This window comes from Megascapheus bottae, unplaced genomic scaffold (genome assembly GCF_031878675.1).
Source record: "Megascapheus bottae isolate mThoBot1 unplaced genomic scaffold, mThoBot2.hap1 H_1, whole genome shotgun sequence".
In the NCBI taxonomy this organism is placed as follows: domain Eukaryota; kingdom Metazoa; phylum Chordata; class Mammalia; order Rodentia; family Geomyidae; genus Megascapheus; species Megascapheus bottae.
The window spans coordinates 4,005,128-4,020,644 of NW_028327858.1; the positions used below are offsets into that span (position 1 = coordinate 4,005,128).

The 15,517-nt window shown below is 35.5% G+C and overlaps 1 protein-coding gene across 1 annotated transcript in view; it reads right to left on the minus strand.

The window, feature by feature from the left end:
• The window catches only part of LOC150039010 (usherin-like), a gene marked incomplete at its 5' end in the record, with an annotated part of 572,498 nt that overhangs the window by 155,008 nt on the left and 401,973 nt on the right, over positions 1-15,517 (minus strand). The window contains 2 exons of the mRNA XM_090328110.1: positions 2,881-3,082; positions 13,698-13,810. Coding sequence (XP_090184236.1) covers positions 2,881-3,082; positions 13,698-13,810 — 315 coding nt within the window. The remainder of the gene's footprint in view (positions 1-2,880; positions 3,083-13,697; positions 13,811-15,517) is intronic.

The following is a 15,517-nucleotide window of genomic DNA, read 5'->3' on the forward strand; positions in this document are numbered from 1 at the left end:
ACATCATTTTAGTGGGGCTATCATCCCAATCCTTTTGTGTGTGTGTGTGTGTGTGTGTGTGTGTGTGTGTGTGTGTGTGTGTGTGTGTGTGTATTTCAGCTAAGATTTGCTTTCCCCAGGATTGCCTTGAACTTAATGATCCTCAATCTTCCTGACTCCTGAGAAGTTGGGAATCTTTACATCACCTCATCCAGGAGACTTCTGTCTTCAGCAATGCTTATTCTGTCTTCAACTGGCTTATTACTTCCATTTCTTTCAGAAGTTACTCAAAGCAGAAAATTTCAGGTCAGTTTTCAAGTTTACCCCTGTGTTCTTTAGCTAATCATGATAATTCAATAATCATGAATTTCTTTTAGCAATGAAGCATCCAGATAAGTCTTCTAATTCTAAGGATACATTCAATTCTCTTGTTGATGTCACTTTCTGTGTAAATTTATTGCCACCTCAATTTTTTTAAGAGCAGAGAGAAAACTACCCTGTGTGTTTATATGTTATTGTGTAAAGAAAGCTAGTCAAGGCCAAGCAGTACAGTCCCCTATTATTTTAAGACAAGGAGCAACAATTTGCATTTGCTCTGGGCACATAAGCACCTCAGGTCTATGCTTCAGGAAATATACATAGTACTTATCCTCCTCTTGATGATACTTTTCTCAAAATAGTTATCTCGAGTTTTTCCTCAAATATTTATCTGCTAACGAGTCATTGGGACTGGTTTGCCTCTGACCTTTCATTATTGATATCATTCTCAGTCTAGCTTCAAATCTCTGGAGGGCTTTTTCTTCTGAATCACTCTGGCTTAGTTCACTGATAGGTCCCATAGGGAACTTTTTTTCCCAAGAAGGTATTTCTCTTGGGAGTTCATTTCATAAGCAAAGAATGTTTCCCAACCTTCTAATTCAGTCTCCAAGTTCTCTGTCTCAGGAAGCTTAAATGGAAATTTCAGTAACTAGAAATGATTTGTGTGTGTGTGTGTGTGCGTGCGTGTGTGCGTGTGTGTGTGCGTGTGAGAGAGAGAGAGAGGGAGAGAGAGAGAGAGAGAGAGAGAGAGAGAGAGAGAGAGAGAGAGAGAGAGAGAGAGAGAGAGAGAGAGAGAGAGATGATCTTTTCATTATTCTCCATTTTGCACCTCTAATACTTCTCCCAGTATGGTCCTTGGGCCATCTACAGAAGTAATCTGCTGGAAACACATTGGAAATGTAAATTCTCCCAGTCTAATCCAGGCCCACTGATCCACAATCTCTGGGGATCGGCCCTATGTTCTGTTTAACAAAACTTCCAGGGTTGATATTCACTGGGATTTGAGAACCATGACAATAATTATGTGGTGAAGTTTGAATAAGTACCTTAGGGATCTTTAGTTTTTAGTGACAGAGCCAAGAAATTGGTACACACACACACACAATTTTTCTGCAACCTCTCACTCTGGAAAATACACATACACATCTAGCTCTGAAATCAAAATTTATAAACAAGTTGTTACTTTGCAACTTTAACTGACTTATTTTTATTGTTTTCCTGTTCATACCTATATTGCTCCTGAAATCTGTATAAGACTTTCAGTCAACATTATAAATTGCATCTATTTTTAATAGTGTGCACATTTGATATATAAAAATAGTGGATATGATGTTTCTTTTTGAGACTATTAGATGAGATTTGCCTTTGGGAAAGTGACATCATTTCACTTTAACTTATGCTTTTTATCTTGTTCTTCAATTTACACTTACTCTAAATAAAATAATCTATATTTTTATGATAGAGCAGTAGACATTGGTTTCCTTTGATTCTGGTCTTTATTTTATTCTTTTGACTTAAAATTAGACTAAACTGTCCATTTTATTCTGAAAAATAGTGATTTTAAGATGAGCATACCAAATTGTCATTTATTTTGGTGTTCAATTTTTTACATAAATTTTTATAAAAGCAATGTTCAGGGGCACCCATGGCTCATATCTGTAATCCCTAGCTACTGAGGAAGCTGAGATCATTGTATAATTACATTCACAGAGAATATTTTTAATAGGAAAATTATTATATTTTCTTTCAAGGAAATAATTTTATAAAAGTATATTATTCAAACTACACATTAATGACTTAAAATTAATGAGAAAAAATTTAGTTATAGTGCCAACTTTGAAGAAAATAAATGTATAGTTGGCAACTGTGAGGCTTTATAAATTTCTTATATGATGACTATTGCTAAACTTACGTCAGTCACAGTCATTTGTATTTTGATCCATATTGTTTCAATAACTCATTTTCTTAATCCCCGAGTTCTTTTGCAGTGAATTGTATGCATTTGGTAGTAACTGTAGTCATGAAAGGGGCGATACCATTGATAAATAGGAACATTATTTCATTATATGAAATCCTACTTTCAAACTGAGGATTTTTTCCCATATCGTTTGTCAATAAAAGCCATTTACAAACTCCTCTGTCTGGCTGCATTATTGATTTGATTCCTAAACAGCAACTAATATAAGCATTAATCTACAAATGACCATAATTCTACAATCTTTTTCCGACAAACCATGAAAGGTTCTGCTCACTGTTACCCATCATTGTCATGTAAACAACTCCCAGTTGTAGTCCAATGGATTTGTTATAAAGAAATTTCCAGGTCCCTCCATCAAATACAAATTTGGGATGTTCCTTTATTATGAGCCCATATCTCCTGTGAGGAGGATGACAAATGGGAAGGCTGAAATGTTCCTGGGGACAGCAGGACTTTTTATGAACATTCCTTCTCCTCTACTTGGGTACCTGAACACTGTAGTGGGAACATCCATCCTGAATCAACATGGCGGAAGAAGGCAGGAATGCTACCTGGTATGTGTGCTGAGGAAACCACACTTCATTGACCCATTTGGGACCCTTTACCTTGGCTTCAGGAAAATAGCAAGTAAGTCCGCAGACATCTTCAGGTTTTTGACATGTCACTGCCTTGCAAACCTTGTCTCTGCTGTGATCCTCCCTTAGCTTCTGGATTTTAGGGCACAGATGCCATGCTTTCCGTAAAAGGTCATATCCAAGAATAATGCCATTTGGTTTTCCTGGAGATGCCCAATCTATTTGAAGAGATCTTCACCAGACAAAATTATTATTATTATTGATTATTGTTAGAAGTAGTAGTTATAATAGTAGTAATGTTAGCTGGCCATGAATTCTCAGTCCTCAATTGCTGGGAATTATACCTCCACACCTGGCTTCAAACAATATTACTAAAAAGACAATATTTATCATTTCAATTCCCAGCTACACCAACTATTCAATTACTCATTGAGATGAATGAAAAGATCTACTTCATCCACTTCCTAATTAAAAATAGAAGAAGTTATAGTTAAGATAAACTAAAACCTATGTATACTCAAACCTATGTGACTAGGATGTAACAAAGGATTCAATCACGACTATCTTTAGCTTTTGGGAAAATAACACATGACATGAGTCTTTGGTCTCTCACTTTATGTTCACAGACAAGAAAGAAACATCAATATAATATTTGGTTTGATGAGCAGAAATTGGACAAAACCATGACTTGGCAAGAGGAGTAGAATTGGGATATGGCAAACCTTATCTCTGCTTCTACCCACCTCTTCCTTTGCTTGGCCTCAGCTAGTACCATTGGTGAGATATATGGTGGATCAAAGAAGTAACCAGAAGATGGTTACGATTTTTAAGGCAATTATATGCAATGTTAGCTCTGGACAAAGTTGCTACCTTCTCTCTCTTTCTCTTCTCCTCTTTTTCTTTTATACATAATGCCTCAAACCCTGGGAATTATCTTGTATTGATTTGAGAAAGTCTTTCAGAATAAACAAGGATGTGGTCTTGGTGTGTGGTGCTATTGAACCAATGCCAGCATTCATGTACCTGCATCTGAATTTTTCTAGCTGAAGTTTCCATTGTTGGCTGCTTTATTACTGGTAGCCAAAATAATTGCTCACATTTATCTCTATTCTAAGTTTGTAATAGAATGGTCATGGTTGGCTATGGTCAGAAATATAGAAATCAGAGATTGTCATAAGAAACCTTTATGTCATCGTGTTCTTATCATCATCTTCTTAAAATAAAGACATATGATGTTTAAACACTGATCTACAATTTCATTTTAAACATGAACCTTCTTTTTCTGGGGGATGGGCACACAGTGAGGGTATAATATCTGGTCAGAACTTGACTGTTTTCTATGACATTTTCTTTGTTGTAGTGAATATGGTCATAACATGCCAGAACCTGTAAATGTAAAACTCTGTAAATAGGAAAGAGATTATTTTTATATTTGCTGTCTTTAAAAGTGAGTAAAACTGATGTTCAAGATTAATTTTCTTTTTTTAAAGGAAAATGTCTAGACTTTCCAGCTGTAACATTTGATAGATCAAAACTCACAGGGCAGGGTACTTTCCCAATGAAGAATTTTCCAATAGGTTCCTTAAAGTAAAGCAAACCCCTATGTTTTAGCTCTTCACTTCAAAAGTGTTGGCTACGAAAATCACAGTAACTGAAGTTGAACATCCCTCCATGTGCTAAATAACATTTTAATCACAGAAATAGATTTTTGTGTGCCAAGTTTTTCTGGATCTTATCAGAATTTTAGGTGACATCACTTTTAGGAATTCAATTAAACCCAAACATTTACATAGAAAAAAAACAGCAGTTAAGATAAGCTTCATTATTTTAATAGGCTACTAAAAATTATGACTCCATTTTTCTTGAGAGTACATATATAACACATGCAGGAATGAGTCTCTCTACAGGAAATTAATGCCACCAATGAGGGAACTGTTTCATAGGTTACTAGTACAGTTACTGTTACAATTCTCATGTGAACAACTCTTGAATTAATCCCACATTCTGCAGACTCCTCTTTTGTATTCTTTGCATAATTAACTACAGAGAAGATGACATTGGCGTGCCATTGACAGGCCTGGCACATCCACACAAAGGCTGGTGAACTAGTAAGGTCCATGTAGAACTCATGTCATGGTGACTTCCTTTTCTTGTGCTACGTAACTGTGAAATGAGACTACCTCTATTTAGTGTTCATATGAATATGTTAACTTCTGAGGATTTGGACATGAAGGTCAATGATCAAAGAGCAGGGAATTTAACACCTTTACAGGCTCTCATTAGAACCAACTAGAGGGACATTGAGAATCTGTGGTTGCTAATTTGAAAGTGAGACATCGCTGAGAAATAACTATTATTAATGGCATTCAGCGTAGCATTACTTACTTTGATATTTGAGAGGAAAGTGGGAGAAACATACTTAAGCCCTAGGGAATGAATATTAAATATTGGAGAAAAGAAAAGCTGGAGAATTTTTTGAATAGATCAATACATTGTACACTTATGCATAGACATAAACAAACTGTGAAACTTCAAATGAATCTTTTCTCTCTTATTTTGTAGATTTGTTCATGAAATAACTGCAAGAGTTTATCTCTCAGAGGAGCAGGGAATGAAATCTAAGATACCTTTAGTATCTTCTGATGAAAGTCACTATGCATCCACACATTTTATTACATGAATTTGTTGTGTGGAGTCCAGAATCCTTGTTGAATATTTTTCTTTTTAGTTGTTACACTGATGACAGGATTATTACTAAACTTTTCTCATACTATATAACATTGTGACCACCAATACAGTAATTATCACTCCCAATTGTCACTTCACAAAGTCTAAGATACCACAGAAATTAGAAAGCAGTATGGGGAAATCCTTTCTTACCACCCACCTTTATAAAGATGAATGCAAAATGTTAGAGGTTGTATTCCACTCCATGTACCCCACAGCTACATGGTTCAATGTTCAGACCTGGGAAATTGGCTGCATAAAGATCTTCACGAAGATATCTCAAGGTCAACATATAATTGTTCAGCAAAAGGGCTGGGAGGCATGACTCAAGTGGAAGAGCTTGCCTAGCCAACTCAAGACTTAGAGTGCAAACAAGCAAACAAACAAAAAGATAGCTATCCAAGAAAGTGTCACTTTCCACACTGAGGGCTCTGTCATTAATAACAGTGACATAGTAATACTGGAATATCAGGATGAGACACTTTAGGATGGAAAGTAGGAGGCATAAAAGAGGGAAAAAGCAAAAGCTACAACTAGGTCCAATTCTGCGAAATGATGGAAGCATTGAACTAAAAGCAATATTAATGTTTTGTTGGAGATAAAATAGAACTTTTAAATACTCGATTGTGAATCTTAATTACCAAAGTGAGATTTACTACAAAAAATAATTTGCAAGTCAGTAGCATTTTCTAAGAATCAGAGGAGAAGATTTAAAGTAATAAGGAAGAGATGGAAAGTGGAGTTTTTCTTCATCTGCTTCTAATTTGAATGGAGACAGCCCCCAGTAATCTGGTTCTATCACTTTGAATGATGAAAGCACAGGTAGGTAAGAGTGGTGGAAGGAAGAGGAAAAGAGGTGACATGTTCCAAAAGGAACCAGATGGGAGGGGATGCTTAATGAATTTAGAGGATTTAAAAACAGCCAGCGATACAGGTATTTTATAAGATGTAGAATGCTAGTAGGCCTCCAGAAATGGATTCTGGAAAAGATGATTGGTGGGAATTAACTTTTGCCTCAAGGTTATGGAAGTGTAGGTGGATATCACAATAGGAAATCAATAGGTAACTGTAACTAATGAGCCAGAGCCCTGGGAGACTGGGAGAGGGGGTTGGGCAGGATCAGGGTCTTTGAGTTTCAGTATGACTAAAACAATAACAATGCTTGTACTATCTGAAGAGCAAGGTGTAGATTTCTATTGACAATACCCAGAACTAATGAGGGGGCATTGTAATGGAATCAAAGGAAGAAACCAATGAGTACCCAGAAAGCCAAGGATAAACAGACCAAGACCACACTGATTAGAAGGAAGAACCAGATTTTGCTGAGGAAGTAGCATATGTAGGAGTTTGGGAAGAAGAAAGAATGGAACTAAGGATGACAGATTTTCAAGAATAAGTTCTGTATTCCATGTCTTGGTGCTAGAGGCTTACATTTACTACCCTAGCTTCTCAGGAGAATGCGGTCTATTTTATACTTTTCTGCTAGTTGGGAGAGAAAATTTTGTGAGAGACTATCTCCAAAAATAACAAGCAAAAATCCAAGCTGGAGACATGTGCCAAGTGTTAGAGTGTCTGTAGAGCAATCATAAGTATACACACTGAGTTCAAACCGTAATGATAGAGACAACAACAACATCACCTGAACATCTCATTCCCTGGCAATATATCCTCAAACTTACAGTGAGTTTGAAAATCAGAACTCATGGACCATCAAAGCAATATTTCTTATTTTCATTTTTTTGACAGTTGTGGGGCTTGCGCTCAGGGCCTGAGCACTGTACTTGGACTTTTCTCAAGGCTAGAGCTCTATCACTTGAGCCACAGCACCACTTCAGCTTTTTTCTATGTATGTGGTACCGAGGAATTGAACCCGGGTCTTCGGGCATGCTAGACAAGCACTCTACCATTGGGCCAAACTCCAGGCACCAAAGCAATATTTCTTAAAATCTATTCTGATAGTATAACTATTGACTGGCTGTGTGCAACAGTATTACATGTACTTCAAATGCTCTCTTAAGAGTCCTTCCTGACAGGTGTAGTGATACATGTTTATCACTTCAGCTATGTGAGAGGCATAAATAAGACTGTAGTCTAAGCCCAGGCCGAAGCAAAAGTGTGAAACCCTACCTGAGAAAATAACCTAATGAATAAAAGGCTGGAGAAAGTATGGTTGAAGTGGGAGAGTGATCTGCCTATCAAGTGAAACACATTGAGTTCAATATCTAGTACTATCAACAACAAAGAAATAAGATGATTGGGAGGGGTGGGGAGGGAAGGAAATGGAGACAAATCATGAGAAGGGGTATCAAAGTTCACGAAGTAAGTACCCATAACCTGACGAATGTAACTGTAATCCCTCTATACATTATACCATTTTTAAAAATCAACAATAACAAAAAACATGACTTAAAGACATACACACATAATTTTATGGATTTTGAACTTCACCTCAAGCTATCAACCACTGAAAGACTAACTCCAGAGATGAAATCAAGGATAGATAGAAGAGTTTCCTAATGATATAGTATTTTAAAAAAGAACTAATAGCTTTGTTCTATATTAGTAAAGCAAAAGGAACACTTCTACTCATAAGAGTTGACCTCTCATGCCATGCTGAACTCCAAATTAAGTAATTTGAAGGTATCCTGGAATTTTATAAACACTCATCATGGTTTAATCTTCATGTACAGACATAAGGGCTATCTCTGCTGGTCCATAAATATTTCTGCCAAAGTTGGGGCATAAAAGGATTGCTGACACCACTCAGTACCCTAAGGCAAATTTTAAAATAATGATTTGTGAGCACTGTGGGAAAGAAAAGAACTATGCCTTCAGATGCTGCATCAATAATGTAGCCCTAAATTAATGGGGAACCAAAAAAGAAAAAAGAATCCCATCTTTGTTCCAACTGAAGGAAATCAAATTCCCAATCTTTGCCCATGCCTGCTTTCTCCTGAATTTCATACCTGGGAATCATACATTTTGGAATGCTAGCACAAATGTAATGAAATATCTCCCCTATTTACATTTTTTTCTGAGCTTTTCCTTCTTTGGGGGGCTCTATAAGTAAACTTCCCAGACAGCCTCGTTGTCCTATGAAGCTGTCAGCTGGTGCGGCTGTCATATTTCAATCAAAGCTGGAGCCAGCCAGAGATCTTCCTCCAGTGCGTCTCTGCATTCTCCAGGACCAGAATTAATGAATTAGCTATTGATTAAATTCCACTCTAGCAAATCCACCAAGGAAAATAAATGAACTACCCAGGGCACATGTAGGCCATGGCCAGACATGTCTGGGCTATCGATCAGTAGTTAGTATTCTTTGGGGACACAGCTGATGATAATATGACAAGTATGGAAAAACGTAACATAGAAATGGACTTTGCTGCCGGAGGAGCAGCTTATAAAACTAGAGCATTCATCTGGTCTTTCTATGTTCAGGTGCATCTTTGGTTTATATAAAATATGAGAAACATGCATAAGGGCTTGAATTAAAGATGGTGTGGTAAAATGCAAGCTATAAGTTAAGTCCAAATATGAGTTGATATACTTCAGGTATGTAACCAAAAAAGCTCAGATGCTATCTATATGTTATTAAATATATATATACACATATATAAGTTAAACTTTAGTGACACTTTACCCAAAGAACATAGGAATCTAAGAAATACATATTTGATCAGAAATCACATTGCTATTTTCTACTCTATAGATGTGAAGTTAGACTATTAAGATTTTTTTTCTGGGAGAATTTCACATTTGATTTTGCATATTGCTAACATAAGAGAGATCTTTAGGAAACCAGAATAGAAACATAATTAACACGTATTCATTGCCAGGAGTATAATGAAATTATACAAACAATAATATGCACACAGGAGGCTAACTGCTTTGGTGCTGGTGTATTTTGATTAATGGCTTGGCAGACTATGCTCATTAGAGTCTTGCCTTTGGAAATTGTTACTGTGTTTGCTAGTATAGTCTTAAGAAAGGAAAGATTTTATTTGCCAATAGTTGGTTGTGAATGATGCCTATCAAGTTTTCAATAGATCTTAGCCAAAGGCATTTTAACCACGATATTCACAAGACAATATGTTGGAAATGAATGCTACAACTTGGGAGGGGTGTTGGGAGAGAAGGTGGTAGAAAAACATGGGAAGGGATAACAGTGTTCATTACGAATGCAATGGTAACCCCTCTATACATCACTATGATAATTAAAAAATTATAAAATATTATAGTGGAGTGGGACTTTCCGTGCTGACCAACCAGGGGTTACCAATTCTAGCCTGTCTCTCTCACCGATTGCAGTGGAAAAGGCTGCTCTGAGGTATCTGAGGATTTAGAAAAGTTATCAAATAGAAGGCAATCAAGAAGAGCACCAAACAGGAAGGAGTGAATGTCACAGGAGGAAATGTCCTTCTTCCATCTTTAACCCAAGGGTAGTTACAGTGGATTATAGTGAACTGATAGACAGGATCTCAGAAAAACCCAACCTTTCTGCCTGGAGTACCTGCAACCAAAGTGTTTTGGAAGTTGGGCATAGGTGGCGTGGAGAATATTCCCATTTTGTTTTGTGGCTTTTAGTTTACTCTTCACTCATAAATAGCCCCCACGGAGTAGTATTGTAGCTGCTGTGGCAAAATAGGAATCTAAAACTACTCTAAAGAGCATGGAGAGAGAAGAATCTTTTCGAAGGTCTCTGTATTTTCCTCCCTCTTTATCCCCCCCCAATTTTTAAACAGGATTCAGATGACCACAATTTAATATTCAAACTGTCCTGGAAACCAATCTACATCATTAAACATTAAACTATCCTGGAAACCAATCTAAACCACTAAACATTAAACAAATCAAGACAAAATAGACTAAAAGCAAGATAGAGAAACGAGTAATACACAATGAAAAGGGGTCAGTTTATCCAGATAGCAATCTTCAATGAAGCCGTACCCAGTACTAACACATGAAAACACACGAGGTAAAATCATATCTCCAAAAGAGGAAATAGACAAAGCCACAATTATATTTGGGGGCTTGGAATGTCTTCTCACAATTGATAGAACAACCTGGCAGAAAATCAGTAAATACATAGATAATCTGAGCACCACTATCACTCAACTTCAGCTAATTGACATTTATAAAACATTCTGACAAAAGCAGAATACATATTCCCCTCAGAGGCACATTGAACATTTACCAAGTTATATTGTATTCTCTGCCACAAAATAAAACTTATCTAATTTAATAGAAAAGAGAATTACAAATCTGTATCTTCAGACTGTAACAGATTTAAACCAGAAAACCAGAAAGAAGAATCTAAAAACAAAATCCCATAATGTTTATAAGGTGAACAATCTCCTTCTGTATAATCTAAATAGAAAAATTAAAAGGAGTAATTAAAAAGGCATTTTGAATAAGTGAAATGAACATTTCAAACTGTGTGAGAATCACATGAAACGGAGGTAAGAGGAAAACACATAGCAGTAAATATTACTCTTAAATCAATAATGTGAACTATTCCCTTTGAGAAATGTTTTTCTTAAGATATAAAAAGCAAGAAGAAAAAACCAATAAAAAGAAGAAATCAATTGAGTGGAAAACAGAAAATAAGATAGAAAATCAATAAAACTAAAGCAGTTTTTAAAAGATCTACAAAACTGATAAAGCTTTAGAGTGACTTTACAATAAAGAGAGCATATCAATTCAGACTCTAAAAACATTTTGCCACAAAATTTGATGTTTTGTGAAAATAACTGACTTTTTCCATACATGATAATGAAACTTATTTGAGAAATAGTCTGAATTATTGGGAAATTCACTCTAAATATTAGGAAATATGGAATTTTATTTAGCAGTTGAATTCTGATTGATGAGGTAAAAGAAAGAAAATCCAAATAAATGAGTAAGATACTTAATACTTGTAGTAGTCTATATTATGAAAATGGCCATGATCCACAAATCAGTGCAGTTCTCATTAAAATCATGGAAGTATTTTTTTTCAGTATATTGCAGTAAAGTGTTTCTATAATCTGCTGTGGAAAGGCAAGACAATATGAAAAGCTAAAAAATATATTTTTAAAAGGTCAAAGTTACAAGAACATGATTCTATTATGTACTATAAAACTATAATAATCAAGGTTGTATAATGTCAGAATATACACATAAGTATTGCTCAATTGAACAGAACAAGTAAAAAAATGGCCTACAAAATATGTTTTATTTTTGTGAAAGTCTCCCAAATAATTGGGAATAGTCTTTTTAATAAATTGTGTTGGAACACTTACACAAAAAATTAATCTTGTCCTATACCTTAATTTACATAAAAGTTACACAAAATGAATTAGAAATGTGAATTCAAATGTAAACCTATAAAAGTTTTAGAAGAAAAGGCAGGAGGGCCAGGAGCATGACATATTGGTAGAGTGCTTGCCTAGTATGCGTGAAGCCCTGGGTTTACTTCCTCCATACCACATGCACAAAAAAAGGCAGAAATGGTGTTGTGGCTCTAGTGATAGAGCACTAACCTTGAGAAAGCTCAAGAACGGTGCCCAGGCCCTCCCTGAGTTCAAGCCCCAAGACTGACAGAAAGAGGGAAAAGGAAAGAGAGAGTGGAGCAGGAGGGAAAGAGAGAGAGAGAGAGAGAGAGAGAGAGAGAGAGAGAGAGAGAGAGAGAGAGAGAGAGAGAGAGAGAGAGAATTGGTGCCCATGAGTCAAGAGATTCTTGTATTCTTGTATACAACATCAAATTTACAAACCATAAAAGAGAAAAAATGATTAGATGATTAAAATTAAGGAAAAACCTTTGCTTTGAAAAAGCCACAAGCAATTGAACCAAAAAGATAAGCCATAGACCAGAGAAAAGTTTTGGCAAATCCTATGCTGTGAATAACATTCAAAATCTATATTGAAAACTCTAAATTCTCAACAAGAAGAAAACAATGAATGGAAATAATAAATTGGTAAAAATTTGAGGAGATGCCTCATTAGATTAGACAGATAGATGTCAAATTAGACATGTCAAAATCTGAAGTCATTACAGAAACATAAATTAAAAAGAATAGTATATTACTAAGCACTATTAAAAGACCTATACAAATAAAAGAAAATAATTCCACGTAATATCTAGTTTTAGTGAAAATACAGAGAGACCCATGTACAAATACAGTGTTACAGGATTGTAAGATTTAAAGATACTTTGTAATCAATGGGAAAGCCTTTACGGCTCAATGATCCAGTTAAGTGAAATGAATGAGAATCTGTTGGTATAAAAAATTTGTATATATGCATGTTTACAGAAACTCTTCATGAAAAATGGAAATTATACAAACTATATACAAATTTGGATGCTTTGGTATAATTGAATATTATTGGTGATGAAAAATATCTACTACCAATATGTAGAATATGGAAGACTCTTAAGGATTAAGTGAAAGAACCCAGACTTAAATTACTGTATGCCACATGATTCCCCTTATACAGTAAAGATAAAGTTGAAGAGATTGAAAAGAGCAATATTTGCTTCATTTAGGGCAGAGTGAGAGAGAGGTTGGCAATAAATGAAAATTTGGAGATCTCTCTCTATATATATTGCATTATTTTATATTCTATATGTATCAACACTGGGGCAGAAATACAAAACTCTCATCTTACTTTGGCTTTGGAAAGGACATTCAATCTTCTTATGACTATTAACTATGAGTTCTAAAAGAACTCTCTTTCAAATACTCATTTCTCAGCCACAACTGGGAAACAGATAAAGGGACTCTACCTATCTAATAAGCTAAGCAGCAATCTAAAGACTATCTGTTGTGTATATTCACAGATATTTCTAGCTTCAACACAATTGGATATGTAAATCAAGTTTTTCAATGGTCATCCCAATTTGCTTCACAAAAGGACTCAGGAAAGCACTCGTTTAAATGAGCGGATGCTGTACATTCAGATATTTGTTCAGAGGTTACTAAATGTGATAAGTAACAGCAGAGAACTCAGTTCCTATGTTACTACATGTCCAACGAAGATGAACACCTGGGAACTAATATAAAAAAATGAAACCTATATACACACTTACAACAAGGAGGTGGCTGGGATGGGCTCAAGGTTAACAGGCAAAAATTTGGTACCTTGATGTGATGCCATGAATGGTGGGGGTTGGAATGTCGGTTGGTTCATCTTCCACAGTGGTGATTTGTGTTACATTGCTTTTCACACAGGCATGACTTGTACAGACTTCAACCTGCAACCATTAGTTTAGAGAGGAAAATCATCCAGCTCACTCCAACAAACAGGTTGGCAATTGACTCCACCCATCTTTCACATCATATGAATCTCTCCTATCCTCTACCATCGTCTGGGTTAGGAAATACTTGTTTCTGATGTTTATAGACTCTAGTGGGATGAGTTCAGAGTTAATACAGAAGTAGGACCGGGACAATTAATGTAGTGAGTAGAATGGTGGTGTTTAATCTCTGTTTCAAAACATCCAGAAAGAGAAAGGTATTCATCCACTCAGAGCACAGTCGAGGAATGGAAGATACGAGGTAACAGTTTACAATCATAATAGGTCATCAGTGTATGTTGTGCTCTAGATCTGTAACTAAGTGATGTAATGATGATATCTTAAGATATCTTGACACTTTACAGCAAGCTGCCTAAATGCTAACGTCTAATGGAAGAAAAATGAGGTCCAGAGAAGCCTGGAATAGCTGAGCTATTTTATATCTATTACAACTGTGGTTGATGTTTTTACTTTTTCTTTCTAATACATGAAAGGAGGGGAAAGCTAGTAGTTACTGATGATTCTTAAATTCCAATTCAGTGCTATCAAGTGAAGCAGTTCTCTGATTTGTCCATTGGCATCAAGAGAAAGATAGATGTTATTTGCATTGTTTTCAATAAATGCATCATTTTATTATTGGGCCAGTTTACTTTTAAGAGGGAATTGAGGGAGACCTTGATAATACTGTATTTTATATTATTTTTGGATGCAATATAGTCTTTTGAAGTAATGGTTAGTATATATAAACACTATCAAGGACCACCAAACACACCAAGATGTACAATTAAATCAAAAAATAAAATAATGTAAGATTTTGTTACAATCAGTATTGGATTCATTTATAATAGAAGACAGTTTTAATAGGAACTAGTAGCTCCTGCTTGCAATCTAATTACTCAGGGAGAGGCTGAGATCTGAGGATCACTATTGGAATCCAGCTTTGTCAAAAAAAGTACAGGAGACATTTATCTCCTATTAACCACCAAAAAGCTGGAAGTAGAGCTGTGGCTCCAATGGCGGAACACCAACCTTGAATGAAAAAGCTAAAGGATAATACCTAGGCCCCGAATTCAAGCCTCAGTCCTGGTACCAAAAGAAAAAATAAATTGTTTAGGAAAAAAATAATTGTAGTATTTTTGTTTCAATTGAAAAGCTTTCTATTTTAGGGTTCTTGTGTTAACATTGTTAAATGCAGACTAATTTGCATACTGCAGGGCAGAAAACTTCATAACTCACTTTGATTATTTAATTAAATATAACATTGTCCCTTTAAAAAATTAAATCAGAAATCACTGTAAGGCAGATTATCTTAAAAATATAATGGTATTATAGGATTAGTCCTGCAAAGTTTACATGTATTAGGAAATGTTTGGTTCTATGATGCATAAAGAGATGAATCAAAACCAACTTAACTGAATTAGGTGTATATTTAATATGTGCCAAGTACCATTATGATGCTTAAATATTTGTAGATTTTTGTTTAGCATTAAATGATTATACAAATTTATGGAGTTCCATGTGCTCTCCCATTTATATGTACTGATCAAATTGAGGTAAGATGCATTTCCATTTCCTCCTTTCTTTATGTTTAAATACTTTGAATAAGTCCTACTTATTCCCAAAACATATGACCAGATGAACACATAACACCCTGCCCTGTTGTGG